The 21973-nt window shown below is 32.8% G+C and overlaps 1 protein-coding gene across 2 annotated transcripts in view; it reads left to right on the top strand.

The window, feature by feature from the left end:
* Positions 1-21973, top strand: part of LOC115233587 (protein sickie-like) — a 184864-nt gene that overhangs the window by 84536 nt on the left and 78355 nt on the right. For both annotated transcript variants that reach the window (XM_029804091.1, XM_029804090.1), the window contains exon 5: positions 13522-13691. In XM_029804091.1, the coding sequence (XP_029659951.1) occupies positions 13522-13691 (170 nt within the window). The remainder of the gene's footprint in view (positions 1-13521; positions 13692-21973) is intronic.

Here is a 21973-nt window from a genome sequence, read left to right as displayed (position 1 = left end):
TTTTTCTCGTTTTTTTTTTCTATTCAAATATCTTCTATTCAATCTTTGTACTCTGTCATAATAAATAGTGACGAATTAAAAATTAGAAGCATTTATGTTTCTTTGTTGTGCTTTTAATATAGTAAAATCATCTGTGTCAAAGATTAAATAAAACTTGATGCAGAAATTAACAATATATATTATACAGCAAAAATTATTTTTATATTTTTGTATTGAACAAATTCCAAATATCTTTCTTCAGTTCTTTGGCAGAAGCTCGATAATTAACTAGACTAGCAAACTTTTCACATAACTTTTAATAGCTATATAGTATATGCATTATTAAGTATGCTTCGTATTACTCTAGAGTTAAGTTCACGTTGGCACTTTGAGAGCATAGGCGATGTTAAAGCTCCTCGAAATCTTTTCTCGAGTTTTGTTCTTACCCTCAATCGAGTGAGTGGCAAAAACGAGACTAGGTAGTCAGTTCGTAGAGAGAAGTCACTTTTCCAATTTCGCGGTGTCGAGGGTGGACGCTAAGGAAAGGAGAAGGGCTCCGGTCTATAATTAAAAGCAAGCCAAGCACACGCGCCACGCACCATATGTACACGGTGATTCATAGTGATAAGTGAGGACAATCTATCGAAGCAGAGAATAAACTCATATTATTAAGCGATTAATCAAGGTTTTAAATATTTTTTAATATTAAAAAATTATTTTGGTTGGAAATTTCATGAGTTAGTTAAGAGTTGATTTTATCTAATCTAGAGCAGAATTTAATTCTATTTTTTTTTCTTAAATATACACAAATATATTTGAATATAATATTATATGTATATATATAATATTATCATAAATATTAAACATTTCACACTACGTTTTCATCAATAATTATTCGGCATTTTTAGTGATTCGTGAAACAACCTGTAATTGGTTTGAATCACATATTTTCCTTTCTGGCCCACGCTTAGCACGCGACTTAAAACTCGTTCGTTTACAATTTGTACGCACTCCTGCGACACGTACAATAGCGTACGAAGCGAAATGTGCGTTCTCCGTGCTTCGCTGAGCAAACCGGAAACGTCCGATGGTTGCATAAGTCGGTATTATGCACAGAGATGCGGTCCATTCTCTTATTATCACCCAGCCATATCAATCCTTTCACTTGTCAGTCTTTGTTCATTGAGAGACAAATTGGAAAATATATATATATATTAAAAAGAATTAAGAAAGAAAAGGATTTAAATTTTTAACAAAAGAAAGAAAGAGTTTAGAGTTTTATTAATATAATAAAAATCTGGTTTTTTTTAGATTAAAAGGTAAATCAAGATTTCTAAATTACTGATATATTGTGAAGTTCTTCAAGATCTTTTTGATTGGTCAATTTTGATTTAATTACAATCGTGGATCAAAAGCGTTAATTCTCACCGAAAGGTTTGTCCGTTCTTTTCCATATCATAAACTTGTTTCCCACGGTATAACCGAGTCCTCATCTTTGAGCTATCCTTCGGTCATCGACGTTGTTTTGATGATTAAAGAGCCGGCTAAATTCGAATTTAAACCGGAACTGGCATTGCGTCTCTGCCCGGCGTTGGGCCATTGCAATCTATTTCTATTTCGCGGAGAATCCACTCTCGAGAGATAGCGAAGATGAGTCATTTCGTATATATTAGTCAAGCATCGCACCGGTCTCTTTAACGAGTCGATGATGTAATAATTGCGAAATATATTTTATTTCCAAATAATTTTACAGCACATGTGTTGAATAATATATTGAAATACTTTTTGAATTATCTTAAATTATTGCATGAAAATTTTAAATTTAGAGCATGTAGAATCGTGATACAATTTAACTGTAAACAAGGTAATGCTATAGGGTGAAACGCGACTCGATGAACTAGCGCTTAAAAATCGATTATTCGATTGTTTAGATTAGGAAAGCGTGAGCAAGTGTTAGGGGAGGCGTACACCCTGGGTGCTGAACACGATGAAAATGCCGCAGGTGTCCTAGATACGAGTTAGTACACATTTGTACACTGCATGAGTTGAAAGAGGAGGATTGAAGAGAAAAAGAGGAAATACATAGGCGCGGTTTCCCGGTAAGATCGCTTTTGTGGAAAAAAAAAAAAGAAAGAAACGTTCTAGGCCGTATTTCCTCTTTGAGAAACTAAAAAGTCCGTCGTACATATCGGGTGTCCCTACAAACTCGCATTTCTATTATCTCGGATAAGTAAAGTATAATTAACAAAGATTCAAATATAATTTTTTGCAAATCTAATGTTTATTTCTTTGATCAAATCAAATTTTTCTTTTAATTTTAATTTAAAATTAATTTACCTTTACAATTAATATTAATGTTTATTTGAGGTAATTTATAAATTTATTATATCATTATGTAGATTGACTCTTTTTTATAGAATTCACTTTAAATCGAAAGATTTAACCGTTCTATATTTTTTGTAGATTCTTTTTCTTCTCGATATAAATACGATTTTTTATATCTCCGGATTAGAGATAGTCATCAAGTATCTGACAATAGCTCGACTTTCTGACGTAAGAATTCTTGCGCAAAAATCATTGATCGCTCATATTATTACTCGATTGTATGTTATTAGACGTTTTTCCTTTCCCCTGAAAAGGAATGGTTTAGATCCTGGAGTCTCGGATAAAAAAATATTGTGAAAAAAAGCATAAAACTTTTTTAAATATTTTTTTGTGGAATAATTTTAATCTAACTTTTTTTAGATAATTAAATCTTTCAAAGCATACAAAAATTCATTAATTTTCTCGAATCCTTGAAATTGTAACGTTCTCTCAGCTGAACCGGATTTGGATCGCTCTGGAAACAGTTAAATAATCCTACATTCATAAATTCATGTTTGTTTGTGAAGTATATTTGGATACAAGTTACAACGTGAGGCTGACATACATATGTATATGATGTCATTGATCGTTTTCGGAGCTTAATCTTAAACTTGCATTAAATTTTGGAAGTTTTAGATGTTCGAATAGTGAAACATTTCGGCACTTTAGAATTTAAAAGATTAGATATTTGATCTTCTTTTTAAATTTTTTCATTTCATCAATGACATATTATCCTAAAAATTAATATACATATTAACAGTATCATTATTTGATTGAGCATCATATCGTGTTGTTTGTGAAATAGATTTATTTAGAAAACATTGAATTAATGACACATCGATAGTTACATAGCGATGTGATACGAACTGACCCCACTCACGATTCGCTGACCACGTGGATACCTGGGCTCTCTAGGCTCCCACACTTGGAAAGCGCTCCCACTACTTGCCGATTGTTCCTTCCTTTTTCCTTTGGCCTTCTCCGTGTGCTCTCTGTTCGGCCAATTGTGGTGTGGCTTACCTCGACCTCGTGTATCCGTGTATGCTCTCTCTGTCTCTCATCGCTTAGTGTCCCACGAGTGGTCCAGCAGTGCGGATGCTGCATCGATTCTCGCGTTCAGAAAGCGCGCGAAATGTATTGATAAAGAAATCAATTAATTTTATCGCAGAATGAAATATCGTTAACGCGATGCTAATTAGCAAGTTGACAATAATTGTTGTGCGATTTATATTTGGCTTTTGTGTTTCATGAGAAAACCGGAATTATTGGTTCATAGTAAGGTAATGTTTTCGACTGAAATGGTGTTGATTGCTAATTATATATAAAAACTTAATATCCATATTTATACTCATTTAAATCTCTCATTTTATTTTTATATTATTTATATAAATAATTAAAAAACTTTTGTTATATTTTCAGCGTTGAAAATTGAATACTTTTGATAAACATTAATGCGATTTTCCTCGAATCTTTTTTAAGAAAAGATCAATTATGAATTGAACGATGAATATCTCTTTCTCTCTCTCTCTCTCTCTCTCTCTCTCATCCGTGTTTATCGCGATATCTCCTTTAAAAAATTAATTCGCGTGTTTAAGACATAAACAGATTCAGGATATGGGTATTACCCAGATACGCCATATGAGCATGTGCCTTCTATCTTTTCTCAGTTAATGTTTCGTAAATGTTCGACTAGCACGTGTTGGCACGAGACGGAAATTCTCTTGCTGTCGCTCTCTCTCTCTTTCTCTCTCTCTTTTCTTCTTTCTCTCTCGTAATTCGATTCTTCATGAATGAAAAAATTATCGTTTATTTGATTCGACCATGGCGCGCATTCAATTTCAACTCCGTGAATAATCATTGGAGTACTCAAATTTTTATAGTTGCCGTCGCATCAATATCCGACATAATAGCTGACAGATATCAATATCCGGGAAATTTCGAGTGGATTGACTAACAATAAGAATTTATTTCAAGTGAAGTTTATTTCAGGTATTATCTTAAAATTATATCATATCTTTTGGGAATTGGACGAAATTTAATTTATTAAATGAATAAAAAAATTTCATTGAAATTTTATATGATAAAATACTTTAAAATATACTTGCTTTTTAAAATATTTTATGAAATTTAAAATTAATAATATAAAGATTAGCAATTCAGAGCGATAGTTTACTATTTATAACATAATATTATAATATTTAATATCAATCTAAAACATTGTTTTATATAAAATTTTATAATTATTAATAATATAATAATTCACAAATTAAATTTTTCTGCGAGTTTTGTAATTTGATGAAATTATTTTAATACACTAAAAATATATTTAACTTTATTTTAATATCATGTTTTTTAATTAAACTTGCATAATAAATAGGTAATTTTGCAGAATATAAATTAAATATGCAAAGCTATTAATGAATCATTTACATTATGACATTTTGCTTCACAGCGATTTATACGATATGCTTCGAGGTCAAACTTTAAGCCATAAAGAATTAATAGCGCCGAAATGCCGATAGTTCTCATGATGTGAAAAGATGCTTTGAAAGCAATTTCAGAAGATCATTTTGTTTCTTGAGATAACTTTATCTTTGGGCTCTTAAAGGATTCGTTTTAACTGTTTTAAGATTTTATATTATTTTTTCATGATACTGTAATGAATTTAAAATTTAGTCTTTTATTTATAACAAAAGCTCGACAAAGCAAGACAATTTCTACTTATAATATATATACATATATAATACCTATTAATATTTTTTATATAAGTATACAAATAAAAATAAAAATATTATTATATATCTACTGTAAATATAATTTCCTAGTCAAGTTTTAATCCAATCCAACCATTTCGACATTCGTTTAATTGGATCTAGACGAGAAGTCGAAATAGCGGACCATCAAAATCACAGAAGGTCGATTTGATCGCGACGAACAAACAACGGTCTGAGTTGTCATTCAAAGCAGCAATGATACTCGCGCAGTTAATAAAGCGGTCGTTAATCGGCGACGACAACGTGCCATAGTAAATTCTTCTTAACTAAGTCCGACCCCTTGACACACCCGAAACGGTTACATTCGCTGCATTTGCCGAGCGAACTCGTTTCGAGCTTGAGCAAATGCATTTTTGACGAAAATACTTGAGGAATCTGAAAATCTATTGGAATACAGAAAAAATCATTAACGAAAATTCTTGATTGAAAGATAATTAATTATATTAATATAATACGATTACAATTTTATTAATGTACAAAAAATGATAGTGAAATTTAAAAAATTGAAAATGTAGTTTTAATCGCATACTCTTATTCATATTGACGAGGGTAATCAAGTAGAAATATTCCTTTCACAAAACTTGCAGACTTAATAATCAATTTTTAATATTAATTGAAATCAACGATGTATAAATTTACACATGTTTAGATTGATATAATATATTTTTTAATATTCAAATTCTTCTTTGAGTTTTTCTTCAAGTTTAGCGTATCTATAATATATGTTATTTGTCAATTTTTTTATAACACTAAATTATATCTAGGAATAATTAATTGGGTAGGAGAGGGGAGCCACGATGCGTTGCAAAAAAAGGCGATAAACAAACCGTGTGAGCGAATGAAGATTAAACGACGACTTCGTGCGACCCGCGGGCGCATTTTATTAAATTATTATCGCCATTTATGAGTCGAGCCAGTTCGGGATCGGACAACGTTAATAAACGGCCGCGAGAGATCGGCCGCAATGTCAAATTGCCTCTTAAAAACGAGCGTAAAGCGAATTGCATAAGTGGCAAGGTACCCGCCGACCAATCGTAACATCGTCCCCGCTATGCACTGCTACTGTGCATGTCGTATGCGCTTATGTATTCTTTCTTTATGCGGTCGCATACCTGCATCAGACCGGGATCTTTCGTGTAAATCGCTACCAACTTCCGCTGTCACGGAAAATTGCAAAGTCTTATTATGACGCGGCCTTGAGTTGGGAAAATAGACAATTATTATCGTTGGCTTGCGTTTTCAAGAAGATTGGACATTCACATGGTATAATCATGTGATATTATCAATAATTGCAATAATAATGGGCTGTCATTTTGTTATTTTTTGTGCACGATTGTTTCAAAAATCTATTTTCATATTAATATATTATTTTTATTGTATAACCAACATTTTACATAGATATCCCCCGAGAAGGGGTGAGAGAGAGAGAGAAAGAGAGAAAAAGATAAAATATGTTACGTAAAGAGTTATATTCCATCTAAATTCAAATCATCACAGACATCTCTTATCTTTTCTACAACTATTTCAACTATTCGACCTCGTAAATTATTCTGCACAAGCATTCCACGCACGTCAAGCAGCGCTCACAAACATTATTTCGCAGTGCATTATTCCGTTCTCGATATACATCAAACGAACTGCGCTGTACGGATAGACATGCGATCGCGATTGATGTATTGCCATTGGCGATTTATAATCTTGTCGCTTTTACGTGGCAAGGCATAAATGTCGTATTTCAATTTCGGTTCGAATACTCACCCATTTTGAATTTATTCACCCGTTACATTGCGTTGCAAGCGCATCTACAATTAGCGTAATCGTTAACTCGCGGCATTTCGCGTTTTGCTAATTCGTCGTTTCTCGGCCATTGCAATTGTATTAGATTATTGCGGAAATTTTGTCGAGAATCATTTAATTGATTTCACAAGGATTAACGATACAGTTTGAAGAATGATACATAAACTTATTTGTGCAAAATAGACTTTTATGAGTTATCAATTTATTAAAAGCGAAAAATTTAAATATATTAAAATTAATTAATTAAAACACGAATTAATGCATTAAAACTTTTTTGTGCGATTAAATGTACGAATTAAATTAATATATGATTATTCTAAGAATCGCGAATAATTCTAACAAGTTGCTTGGGAATCTTTGTGATTAATATCCACTTTTTTTCTCTTTCTCTTTCGTTCTTAGGTTTCTTTCTTTGAAGAAAGATGACTGGAAGATCGTTAGGATTCTATATGTACATTGGTCTTAACAAGTTCTGGCGAGTCACGGAGAATAGATTTTTTTGCTGAAAGATCGAGTCATCCGCGCTCTTGTGAATTTCAACGCACATCCGATCAAAATTGTGAGGAGGCCGCGATAGAAGGATATGGCACACGAGTAACTTCTTAACGGTACCGAAACAGATACTTGGCCTCGTCATCGAGTGCATTATTAGTTCGCTAGAAACCGAGGATTAACTAAGCTGAATGACACGTACGTGCACACGTTGCAATCCGCGACTTGCGGGGCCTTGATACGGCGAATTGCAGTTTCTGCGATTGCTATCGTTGCTTATTATGCGCGCTGCGCGCGGTGCCATTTTCATCGGCGTGTAATTTTTACCGCAAATCCGTTGTCCGTTTTATATTTCGAGCCGTGCAGGCTCGAAATGAGACTCAAGGTGAGCTTCGATTCCGAGAGCACACGCGTGCGCGCACAAGAGAGTTCGATACGGTAACGCGACCCGTTCCAGAAGGCTCGTCGAGCCTCCGAGCGATTATTGCATGGATCCGACTCTGAATATCATTACTTTTTTTTTTTGTTTGTTGCGACGCCCGAAGAAAAGATTACTGCGGTCAAAATTACTTGACTCACGTCATGTGTTAAGCTTCGCGGCATTTTGATGTTTGATTGTGGCAAATTGGATACTGATTCTCGAGGATTTAAGAATGTACCATTCCCTAAACATTTAAAAATTCGGAAGTATCGAAATTCCGATCTTGAAAAAAAGTCAAAGGAGAGAATCGTAAACTTAAATATCATAAGATCGGAATTTTACCGAATCCACGAATCTTGAGATCTGAGAATCCTAGACCTCAAGAATATCTTGGAATTTAAGGATCTCATCATTCAAGAATCTCGTATATCTAAAACGCAAGTTGTTGAACAAAAATAAAAATTTGAATTAAATTTTAATTGCGCAAGGAAATTAATATAAGATACAATAAAACCACTTGAATTTAATCTTTAAATTTATGACTTGGAATTCTTTGATTTTTTTTTGTTTCGTATTTCTCTCTCGATAATTACATTTTCGAGATGAACTCGCTTGAATTAATATACAAGCCAAGGATTTATGGACGATTATTACAAGATCGTTCATTTTCGAAGCCGTTCCTGGACCGTTCATTTTTCGTCACAGATTATCGTGCTCCCGTTATACATTCCGCGAATTCTGCCGGTCGTTGTAACCATTAAGCTGGCTTGTTTGGATCCTACCGTATTACACCGGGTGACTAAAAATTTCAATGAGATTGCACCTTTCGCATCTTCTAAGTTAAAGTTCTATATCTTCAAATTTTGATATTTCATGAGTTCTTAAATAAATCTAGAATCCACAATTTTGAAATCTTCACAAATTTTCAGAGCAAAATATATTCCATAGTCTCTAATTTTGGCGTAATAAATTTTTACGTGAATACTTAGAACCCTATATATTTAGATTTCTACATATTTCTACATATGTATTTCTTTTTTACATAATCGAGAATTTTTGTACATAGATTATAATTTTTTTACATGAAATTTACACATAAATGAAAAAAAGATTCTCTATAATTCTACCAGTTATTCCTCTAATGTTTTTAACGTTACTTGTAATTTTAATATTGCTTTAGTTTGCCAAGAGCTATCCTTTATTCGTTACTGTATGATTTGTTGTTAAACGATTTTGACGAGAACGTGAGTGGGGCGAATTATTTTTCTTTACAAAAAATTCGAATTATAACGCGGGCTAAATTGATGTACGTTCTCAGTAATAGGTTTAATTAAAGCCCGCGAGGCAAACGGTAATCTATACTAATCACAAAATTGATCCGCTACGCTTTCGTTCCGCGCAATCTTTCTTTCCTCGCTTCGGACAAAAGGGCCGTCGACCTGGCTTTCCGAAAATTCCGCGAAAGGGTTACGTGACAGTGCGGTATTAATTAAATTCCCCCGTGACGTTGTAAACCAAACAATCAACACGAACGTACAGTTACGTTTTTGATCTATCTAACTTTATTCAATCGAATCAACAAGAGGAAATAAACATATACACGAGTTCAAGTACTGCGAATTAATTAATTTATATTTTATTAAAAATAATTAAAAATGATAGTTCAACGAGATTTTGAGTCTTCAAGTTGCAACGGATTTTGTTTTCGATGAACGACAAAATTTTTGTCAAAGTTTTTAAACGTTCTCAAAATCTCAAATTTTATAAAAGAGAAGATTGTTTTTTAAATATTAAAGTTTTTATAAATTCTTTTTTTTATCAAAAATCTTTCTCTTGTCTCGTTAAATACTCATATTTCGACGTTTGCATAGGGAATTTAAATTATCTCATTCATTTACATAAATTTTTCTTTAAAGCTTTTAAAAATTCTTACATTTAACTTTTACAAATATGCTGTGAATATTTTTTAATAGCTAAATAGACCGACGCTTTAAAAGATAGACATATACATTTCCGCAATATTGAACTCGCGCAGATGTAATTTCGGAATTGGTATGTCCAATTGGCTAGTAGAGTCAATTGGATCCGCTGACCAGAGACCGAATTCGTTTCGCCGTTTTGAAGCTGAGGGATCGCGCTAATTGCAGACCTTAACGAGCGTCGGCCTGTCCACCTGCTGCTTCCATTTCCGGGATACCGTGCGGGCCTTTGCGTCTTCTCTGTTAGAGGTGTCTTAGAGAATCAGGTTAGGCTCTTTATGTAAGAATTCCTTTCAATTCTTCTCTTCTGAGCACGAGGTCGTGCAAAAAAAAAAAAAAAGACCCAAAAAATTTGCTCTTTTTTCCAACCAATCATGTTTTATTAACAAACGAATTAAAAAATCCATTCTAATTGTATTAAATCATTCTTATTCAGTATAGGACATTTTTCAGTATTATTTAAAAAAATATTATAATAAATTATTATTACGCTGATTGCCTTCTAATTAATTAAATTAAATGTGCCAATAATATATGCACTATATATCGTATAACATTTAGAAAGTTTCTTACATTTATAGATATTGTTGATTATTTTGTGCTGTTTTTCTTCTTGATTAAATAAATAAATTGCGACACGATTGTTTTAAAGAAATTTTTATAGAAGAAATTTAGGAGAATTTATGTATTATTGCTATTTACTATCTTTTTATTTAATTAAGTTAGAAAATATTTAAAAACGTATAGCAAATGATTTTCTCCATATATTTCTATTCTTTTGCTATACTTCCGAAACCTTTGATATAATCGGGATGGGATATCAATACACGTGGCCTATAAGGACAGTTCGTCTATGCGTAACAGATAAACGCGATAATTGTTTAGATTTAGGTAGAAAAAGTCCGGAAGACACGAACCATCTAAAAATAATCAGTCCGTTCATGTTGTCCGTTGCTACTTCGAGATCGTGGCATTTTTAGAACGTATATATACTTTCTTGCTGTTTTCACTGGACAGACATTGCACGTTTATGTCAATCCATTGAGTATTATAATTTCATTGTTAATTTTTTTTTACGCTTGATTTATCAATCTGGCAATAAAATTTCATAAAGAAGCAATAAAGCAACTATCGCAAAAATTAAATGTAAAAGTTATAGTCATGATTATAATTATAACAACAACAACAAAATCTGAATAAATTGGAAGAGAATATTTAATACAATTTTAACTTTGATATCTTTGATTTTAATTATAATTATTATGCAATGTTGCAAAAAGAGGGAAAAATCTGAATAATAAATTATGACAAGATCTAACTAGATTTTTTAACAAAGTAATATCATTAATTTTGAATACGTCTTTAATAGTTCCATGTAGCATTTTTCCCAGACCATAGAGAAGGCAAATATACAAAATATTATTTCATCGTTCAATCTCATGATATTAAAGAGGGAGAGAGAAGAAGATACATAAAGAAAAAGAGGAGTTCTTTCTCTTTCTCTCTTTTCATGATGACACTCCTTTTCTGTTGTTCTGTTTTCTCCTTCGAGAACCGCAGAAGCGAAGACGTTACCATAAGTGGACATCTCTCGCCATCTCTGGATCTTTTTCTCTCTCTCTCCGTCTCTATCTCTCTTTTCCCCCCTTCCCTCCTCGCTTTCTTCGCTCCTTCTCATTCTGGGACAGACTCGCAGGTCCTAGAGGTATTTCGAAGGAAATTGTCTTTACGGATACTTGCAGTTCGTGAATAATACAGAATACAGTTGCATTAAGTCAGGGTTAACTAATTCTATTTAAATCAAACTTGTTTTATTCACTAAATTATATTTATTTTAAGGCAATTGTTTTGAAAATTTCAATATTTTTAAAAGCGTATAAGTTTTAACAAATAAATTTTAGTTATTTGGTATAATAGAAAATTATTCTTGAGAATTAAAGATCAAGTCAATGTGTAATTAAATCATTTTAATTTCTGACTGTCAATTATAAACTATAGTATTTATAATTATTGCCGTTGTACATAAGGCTTGAATCGTCTAATTAGAATAAAAATCAATAAATAACATTACGAAGCGAAGAAAACTTGCTAAAGTTAATTAAAGAAATGCGCGGCTCAAGATTATCATAAAGCATGATCCATGTACATGATTTTTCATCGGTGACGTTTCTTCCGATGGCAATCTTGTAACGAGAAGACAACGGAATGTATATTAAAAAGCCTCATCGCACCATTTACGGCTGTCATCTCGCCAGAATAACTCGAAACCGCGAGTGTCGCCTTTTGCGGCTTGCCGCGGCTTCTTCTGGAGGTATTCCTTTTCAAGTCTAATGGAGAGAAGTGAATCGTGATAAGAATTTATGTTTCGATAATGCACTCGTAGCGTTTGATAGCTGTGTCACTTAAAACAAAGTCCTACATCAGTTTCTGCCGTGATATGGCGCATTCCGATTAAGTTGTCAAAGGAAGATCAAAATTAAGAATATGCAAATGATATAAAATATATAAATAACACAAAATACTTTATATATCATTTGCTTGATATAATTTTGTATATCAATATTTATTAAAATGTTATTAAATTTTATTTTAAGTTGCTTTTTATATTAATTAATTTTTATCTAATGTTTTTAATTTTTTGAATCCGAAATTATATTTTTTATTTGTTATTTATTTTTCATGAAATATCTCGAAAAATTCTTTCTAATATATTTCCTTAAATTGTGTAAATATACATATATACATTAGACAGGTCTATCTTTTTCTCTTTTCTCGTTAATTCTTTCTAGTTTTTTATGCTACATTTCTCAGCTAGATACACGTATATACCTATGCTCCCGTGACCGGGTGAATCATCGGCTTTCTCATGCCACCCTGTCGTACCTCGGCGCGGTTCGTTTTCTGGGCAAAAGCTGGGGTCGAGAACAATGGAAACGAGAGAAGTCGGTGGGCACGCGTGTGCAAGGTAGACACGGTCGCGGTGGTCACGTTTCGCTCTCGCGTTATGTGTGCATCGTGGTACACCGTGTGGAAACCAGCATTAGTCTATTGTATGCACCTCTCACGAAGACATTCTTCCTGTACCCTTCCGCCTTGCCTCTCCCCCTGTTCGAAAGCAGGAGGATATTATCTGTTCGACCCCTGATCATAAAACTGATTCTCTTTAGATACCAGAAAATCCATCTCTTCAATGGCCAATTATACCGTTTTCGATAAATTACAATCAAGAGAAATAATCAGAATTCTCTCCCTTCACTGATCTTGATAAAAAAATATAAAATGCGTATTATTTTATAGATGAAAAAAAAAATGTAAAAATTTAAGACATGAAAATTAACATGGGAATATTAATTTAGATTCTATGTTGGTTAAGTATAAGGGAAATAATTGTATAAAATTTTACTTTTCAGTATGTTATTTTAATTCCAACTTTATATACATATATTATATTATTTTAAAATTATATATGTATACAATATATATTTTAGAATTGATTCTTTATTTATTCTTCTTTTTATAATATAACTTTTACATATTGTTTTTCAGGTATATATTTTTTGTTATCTCTATTTAAAATTTAAAATTTTGTTGATTTGGAAGATTTAATTATTAAGAATAGGGGTTTTTAAAACAGCTGTTGAAAAGAAGTGATAATCGTATTTTCTGAAACCGAAAAATGATCGATGACATAGTTCCGTTTATGTATGTTGCACAGATCGAAAACGTGAGCTTGTGTGTGGGAGCACTGCGGGCTCTAGGAGCGGACGTGGGTGCCGTAAACCCGGGCGAATTGGCGGCAGGATCAACCCTGTGGCCAGTCCTGGCCTTGCTTTTCGCCTTGTCGCGCTACAAGCAACGAGCCAAGCAGCTACAGGACATGCCCAAGTAAGTGGATTATTTTTATTAAAAAATCGCTGACAATGATAATGATTGATAATGATGAATATGTAATATATATTGAAAAAAGTAATTTTTTGAAGAGTTGAAAATATAGTCTATAATTTTGAGATGTTTGATTCATTAAATGAAAATTAGTTGTTTTTTTTGGATATATATACATTGTATATTGAATGTTAAATGTTAAATGTTAAGACTATACAAACTATAAAATTATGAATTTTTCTGGGTCCACTTAGAAATATAAATTTCTACAGAGAAAGAGAGAGAAAGATTGAGCAGATTTTTACGATATTCAGAAACTTCAAATTTCTTTCTCTTTCAATTTTGGTATTTCGAATTTAGATTTTTGGATTCTTAACTCTGTAGTCAAGAGATTATAATAGACATGCATTCTTGATCTCACGAGATTTATTTCTTATATCTTCGAAATTCTTATATCCAACTCGCTATACCGATAGTGGATAACTCGTACATATTACGGGTTCTTCAGTTATTGGGAACCAAGCATGATGGGTTCTTGTACAATCCAACGTCGGTAAAATGGCGATCCACGAACTCATGGATACCTATAGCAGAAACTTCCAGATCTGACATAGTAGTCACTGGTACCCATCTATCATATTTTGATAAGTTATACTTTCTACTAGCTTTTTGTCGACAATCACGATATTGACAATAATGGTACACGGCAATACAAACTACAATTGTCAAGTTCATTTATCATCGATCCAATTATAAACATCATTTATTCAGCATATTTATCAGCGATTACTAGTCCATAAAATTAGAGATACGTTGAATTGGAATAAATGTCGACTCGGGCGATCTTTCGTGTAGTTGATTAATTTTTACGAGTTGACGAGGATGCATCTCGTAAATGAGGAGAGACGTTTTAATGATGTAAAACGTCGAGAGAGAGCTTTTAAGCGTGATTCGTATAAATAAATCAAATTTTATTTACCGGCTCGAAACTTGTCCTCATTTGGAAGCTTCCAACCACGAATGTAAATTATTATGATTCTATAAAATTGATTAAATTAGATTATGCCATCAAATAATGTCCGATGCGATACGCATTAAAATCCACGAAATTCTAACAAAAAGGAACTTTGCTGATTCACATAGGAATTTTTTATTGTAAATGTTATTAACACTCACGCTCAATTTTGATAAGCCATGATAGATTGATGATTCTATACTGATCAGACATACAGATATATATATACATATACGCAATAAATATATATTTAAGATATTCATTGAAATGCCCAAATATTCGAAAAATTCAACATTAAATTGCTTGTATATAGAAAAATTTGAAAAAAGCATCTTTTTAAAATTTTATTATATATGTTGAATTTTTCGAATATTTCGCGCATTTCAATTAATATCTTAAATATTTATTTTATATATTTATTTCGTATTTTAATTACATATTGTAATTGGATAAGTAATAAATGTGCATTAATATGTAAATAATATAATATATTTAACATTATAAAATTAGAGAGAGAATGCTATTAAATTAAAATTTTATTTTAATTACTGATACATAAATTTACTCTGATTAAATAATATAATTCAAATACACAATCGAATACATATTTTTTTAAAATGATTTTTGATGTCTCGGTATTGAAAGATTGATTTATTTTATTTGTTTATTAAAGCTTTTTATTTTAGCTTGTAATATTTGCAATTCAGAAAAACAATCAAAAATACATAGCCTCATGCATTTTTTGAAAATACAATTTATTAATTTTTTTATAATTTTTTTTCTAATTAAATTTTGTTTTCTTTTTTCTTTTATTTTTATCGAAAATTAAATTTTGTTTAAACAATATTTTTTATTTGTTTACATAATTTATACGGGTTTCACATATCCAGTGTGGCATTTGTATCTTGCAGCGACTCGAGATCCATGTCGAGAGCCTTGTTTTCTGTCGCGCGGTCGAATCGATACCGACGTCCTGTCGGCCAGCAGCGGTGTTCATTAACGTCTGCGTTAATCAACCACTAGTATATCTCCCTCATTCTTCCTCTTTGCCTCTTACTCGCCTGTTTCCACACATTATCGACATGGAGTAAAGCATATATAGTTTTACCAGTATTTCGGCACGCAGAAAATGTGTTTTACAACCGAGACCGAGGCAAATTCAAATATTTTAATTATTCCGCGGTTGATTGCAGCAGCCGAGAAGAGAGAAAGAGGAAACGCGGAAGAGAGAGAAAGAGAGAGAACATTATATTTATTATATCGGTGAAAAATTCTTTACAACATAAATTAATTTCAATGAAAATAATATTGAAGTATATTTGATTAAATCAAAATAAAAATAAATTCAAGATCAAATAAATAGAAAATTGTATAAAAAATCTCAATGTAAAAGATTAATAATGCAATGTTGAAAGAGATTAATAAAAATTAATTTTGCGTAGCAATTAAAGAAAGTACACGAGAAATTCAATAAGATAAAAAATATATCTCTTAAAGCTATGTCAGGGGTGACTGACTTCACATTCTTATTAATCGCGGTGCATGTGTGGCCGTACATGCAAGGATGCCGCAAGGGTGGCGAACGGCTGTCAGCTGTCAAGGTTGATATTTTTAAATCGCGATACTTTTAACTGGGCGATGAATTGCTTGGATGAGTAAAATCCTGAAATTATAATATGATTCAAATAACGCAGAATTGTTTATATCGAGATTGTTACATTTTCGCAATCCTGTTCGAAATTTGTATAAACTGAGAACTCATTTCTAGAAACAACTTTATACTACTTTTAATTTATAATTTCCTCATTATATACAAAAATTGATTGCTATTTAATGTATGTATATAAAATTATTTTTTACTTTAAATTATTATTGGGAAATACATGTAAAGAATAATACATTGTATCTTAAAACTTTTTTAATAAGAAAGTTTAAGCTTAAGCTTTTATTCGTAACTTTTTTTTAGCTTTTTGTTATTTGAAACAAGTGTCATATTTAAGACGCGGAAATTAATATAGAAAATAGCAATTCTAGACTTTATTCTAGGAATTGCAAAGACAGAATATTAGGGGATGTTTGAGCTAAAATAATTCGCTATTTTCGAGAGTCGAAATAACGGAAACGAAACTGAAAGAATCTCTTTCGGGCAAAAGGGGAATTCGAAGCCTGAATCTAATGGAGCACGTAACGATTCTTCGAGCGGGAAAAACGCGAGGCCGAGGCCCTCGAACGGGCCGCGCGCGGACATTAACATATTAACAATGCTCCATTATACTCGAGTGTATACCTAGTCCCCCGCGTAGGCGTATTATGGACCACTCTCGAGACCGCGGAACGCACATTCGGAGTCTCGAAATGTATAGACAGTGTCCGGAACTTGCTCCGAAACGAAAACTCTTTAACGAATGTAGACTTGTATATATCATATATTTTGTGTTTTAAAAGAAAGTTTTATGATAATTTTTCCGTTATATATTTCCAAATTTCTAATACACTCAAATAAATAATTTAGTAATAAATAATTTAGTTTATTACATAAAATAAATTAAATATCTTATCACATGAAATTTTTATGATATTGAAATTTTTTTGGAGTAAAGTTATTTTCATCGAAATTGATTCAGAATTAAAATCGGTTTATCGATTTATTATGCTGAAGTTTATTTTGTCGAAGAATTTCCCCTTTTAATTTGCAATCGTTGACCGTTGAGAAACTATTCAAAGCTCTCTATTGAAATTAAAACTAATTGTTACAATTTTGCTGCTAAATGTAATTTAATACATTCTAAAATATACATACCAAGGGCAGAAAGAGAGAAAGAGAAAGAGAGAGGGAGGGAGCGCTCAAGTTCAATACTCGAATTTTAATTTAAAAACACAAGGTAAAAATTGTGGGAACGAGCAAAGGTAAACGCGGACGAGGATCAGAGCTAACGAAAAAAGTTCCCATACACATGCCTATGCACATCTCGTTAGAGTGTACGCACAATATATCCGTGGCACACGATCATGCGTGCACGTGCACGTCGGGGCATTAGCATAAAAATGGTTTAAAAATCCGTCGAGCGTGCCGCCGGCATTGGCCGGCTCTCGGGGAATACTGGGCCTGCTATTGGTTAGCTGCGTACGGCTGAAGAGAAGAGGGGTCGAAGAGAATGGGCTTTAGAGAGGCTGCGAGAGCTAAAACGAGCGAGGGAGAGATTGAGAGAGATGAAGATGGAATGAGATTGTGAAAGAAAGAGAGAGAATGATTGACGAGGAACAAGGACCAATCCTGCGAGGATGTATCCATAGGAAAGAGAAAGGGATAGAAAGAGAAGGAGTGATATAGGAGGGTGCGGGAAGGTGCTATAGTCATAGAAGCACAACGGCAATGTGTGCGGCGGAGAGAGGTTCCAGGTCCAGCTAAACGGCAGGAAGGTGCAAGAGAGACAGACTGACGAGATAAAGTACGATGCAGAATGAGAGGGAGGGGGAGAGAGAGAGAGAGAGAGAGAGATGAAGGGAAGCAGCGTGTATCTGCATGGGGAAGCCAGTGTGAATCGAAAGGGGCTAGAAGGTGAACAGCAGAGCAACAGAGACGGCGATGGTAAAAGAGGAGAACCAGGGGTCGGGTGAAGGACCAAAGCGAAAAGGGGGAGATAGCAGAGAGAAAGAGAGAGAGAGAGAAAGAGAGAGAGAAGCACCACGTGCTATGGGAACGGGAATGGCTCTCTCTTCTCTTGCCGGGCCTCTCGGCGGTTCAGTTCGAAACGGACCATCAACGATGCCTACACACCATGGCCACACCATCATGACCATCGCGACCGAGTGTAGTGGTCGCTCGTGGTCGCCATGAAGCGTCGTCGTCACTCAAGTCGATGACGCTTTCGAGAGCCGATTTCTCGGACTTTTCTTCGCGCGTTTTCTCTTGTCATTTTTTCGATTCATTTCGTTTCGAGAGTGTAAAATGATCGATGGATCGCATCAATCATGCACGGAACACAATGAAATGTTAATCTTTGAATTCCGCGAAGAATCGATAGTGATCGCGCTTGGAAGTGATGTTATAGTAAGAGAAGAAATGGAAGTTGATTATACGTTTATGGATTATGTTTGAACGCGTGAGAAGATCGCTCGAGGATTTATTTAAACGCGTTTGACGTGAGAAGATTGAGCTGCGCAAAAAAAGATTCGATTTCAATTATTGTTTCTGTTTATTTAAGAGTTAATTGAAAAAGATTAATCTGAAATTGATTTAAGAACATCCCAACACACGATTTAATATGAATAATTAATATAAAATTAATTAAATTTTGATACTTATAATTTTAACATAATAATATGATAGCTGCTAAAACGTAATTAAATTTAAAACTTGATTTAATTGCAATACAAATATAAAAAATAAAGTGAGAATATAATGTGATTATGATGAATTGAAGTGAATATTAATGGAAGAGTAATTAATAAAAATTTAATTCTCTCTCTATAATAAGTCTGTGTAAAGTAAGTCTTAATCTCTACTGCAATCGAAACGTCAAGAGCTTCTTGAAAATACTTTCTCGTATTTCATAAAAATATTGATCAAAGATCTAAGTGATCTTGTCATACAATCAATGGTAAGTCGAGTAAACCGAATCGATTCACGATAAAAGTGTCGGTTAAAATGCTATCATCGACTTGTAGGATTTAAAAAAAAAATCCTTGTTATTTTTTGCGGCTGCAATCTTGGAGTGCAACTTGTTGCAATTGCACGTCATGATAGAGAATATTGCAGTGTGAAAATATTTTTCTAGTGAAAACACACAAATTCATGAATCGACGAATTGCTGAGGAAAGGTCACAATAACGAGGATCCGAGGAATCAAAGACGAGACAAAATTGATGAAATATGCATGAATTTTGAGGGTGAATTATTCAGCGTCTCAGAGAGGAAGAGAGGAAGGAGGCACGAAGAGTGCTTTTGATTTCTCGGGATGATTTCCGGAAAATCGAAGCAACGTGCTAAATCTGAAACTTTTAACAAAACTTTTGTCTTTCAATGAACAGATATAGATCATGATTTCTATACGTGATATAAAAGAAGCAAAAGTGTAATTATATTTGGTTTATTTAAAGCAGAGCAAAAATATTATTGCATTGTTAGTGAAAGAAATAAAAATAAATTATTATATTAATAGAAGTAGGACGATAACTATTGTAAAAAGGATAAAACACTAAACAGCTAAATTGAGAAGCCATCACATGCAACAATTTCTGAATGATGTGAAAAAGATAATATTTTATTGCCAATAATTGGTTATTTAAATATGATTATTTATTTTAAAAGTAAGATTTAACAGATATTGAAAAATTATCAAACATATCAAATGATATGAGGCCAAGAGGTTTCTTTTTGTAAGCATTCCACATATTGAGTTTCCTATTCACGAATTTTTCTCATTCAGATTGATCTCGTCTTCGCTCAAAAGATTGAAAAGAGCGATCTCGACCCGAAGCGTGAATAAGATTAGTATAGTAGACAAGACGGATAAAACAGTACAAGATAAAATAGGATTCGGGATCTGGCAAATAGAAAACGCTGCTCGATCTAAACAATAAATCCTGCCAGTCGATCGATAACGAGGATCAACGAAACGATATCGAAAAGCTTAACTTGAAGAATTCCTTTATCTTATTCCCTCATTTTACGAAAACTGTTATAGCGAGGATAATAAAAATCTCGAGAAAGAGGAACTCGAATCTATCAAGCTAACTCGATTGCTAATTCGTGGCTCTCTGAAGAGAATATATAAACAGGATTATATTTTATATTTGGAATATATAATTAATATATTTACGATTGATTTGTAATACATTTGATAAAATAAAAGTCATTTTAATCAAATAAAAAGACAAATTTGTTAATGATGATATAATATAAAGTGCAAATAAAAACTTATAAACAAACGACTACTTTTATCAGTTTGAGAAGAATTATTTGTGACAAAGTCAAGGAAAAAGAGGAAATATCGTAGGGCACCATGGGAAACAGTGGGAGCAGCGGGGGTGGCAACAGCAGGAAGGCACGAAGCTTGCCGAATTCGCCGGAAGCACACAGGTATTTCGACATTACTTTCGCCGAACTAACATAAGATAGGATCGAGATACGATATAAAAAAATTAAGATAAAAAAGACAAAAATTAAAAAATAAAATTATTTAATTACATATTTATGATAATATGTTGTAAATGTGAAACTCTTGAAAATCGCTTTCATAGAAAATATAATTACATTTTCATCTAATTACTCTTATACACATAAAAATATAATATTATAATTAACACAATATTGTGTATATGCTTTTAATCGAACATAATTATTAATTTAATATTAAAATTTTGTCATAACACAATTGTTAATTATTCGATTATTTAACTAGGTACACGGAATTGGTCGAAAATAAAATGTGTAAGACCCACGAATCTGCTCCTTGTATTAACATTGTGAATTCGTTTGTCCGTGGGTGGGATTCTCATATTTATTCTCCGCTCCGACATATTTCTATTCTTGTACATTATACTGTATCTTGATCTTTATTCTTTCGTTTGTCTTGACAAGCGACGACGAAACCGGTTATTCCGTATACATATTTAGGATTTCCTGGATCGCGCCTTACGTACATTGTCACTGCATGCAAGTTCTTCGAGGAAATATAGTTATTTAGATTCTTTTACACTTGCATTTCCTTACATTAATTCAAATTAAACATGATTAGGAGAATTGCGTTTTCTATAAGAATAATTACTTCTAAATTTATTTATATAATAAAACAAGAAAAAATGTAATAAATGTCAAAAAAAATTACCACTTTAATATTTTATTATATTTAAGCAAAAAAATTGGTTTTTTTTTTACATAAATGGGCTAATACACAATTATTAGAAATTAGAATCGGTGCCCCTTACACGCTCACGTATTAATCGAGATAATCATGTAGAATACTACTATTTTTATGGCAACACTAAATTCCATTTTCATATTTTTCTTTGCGTTGCTCGATAATGCTCGTTCGCCAATTCGAATTGCGTGTCGTAGGTTGAAGGTGTCGAGGAGACTCGCGACCTGTAAGCGGCGTCCCGGCCCTAACCGGTCTTCTCGAGTTCTCGTAGCGATCGGCCACAACCGATCGGGCGAGAGGATCTGGTTTTGCATTTTTCCATTCTCGATATAGATCGGCAGTGAGCGGCCTCATAATACTTTTTTATTTTCTCTCTCTCTCTCTCTCTCTCTCTCTCTCTCATTTTT

The sequence above is a fragment of the Formica exsecta genome, unplaced genomic scaffold (genome assembly GCF_003651465.1).
Source record: "Formica exsecta isolate Colony F162 unplaced genomic scaffold, ASM365146v1 scaffold178, whole genome shotgun sequence".
Taxonomy (NCBI): domain Eukaryota; kingdom Metazoa; phylum Arthropoda; class Insecta; order Hymenoptera; family Formicidae; genus Formica; species Formica exsecta.
This window is presented reverse-complemented; position numbering and strand designations above follow the sequence as displayed.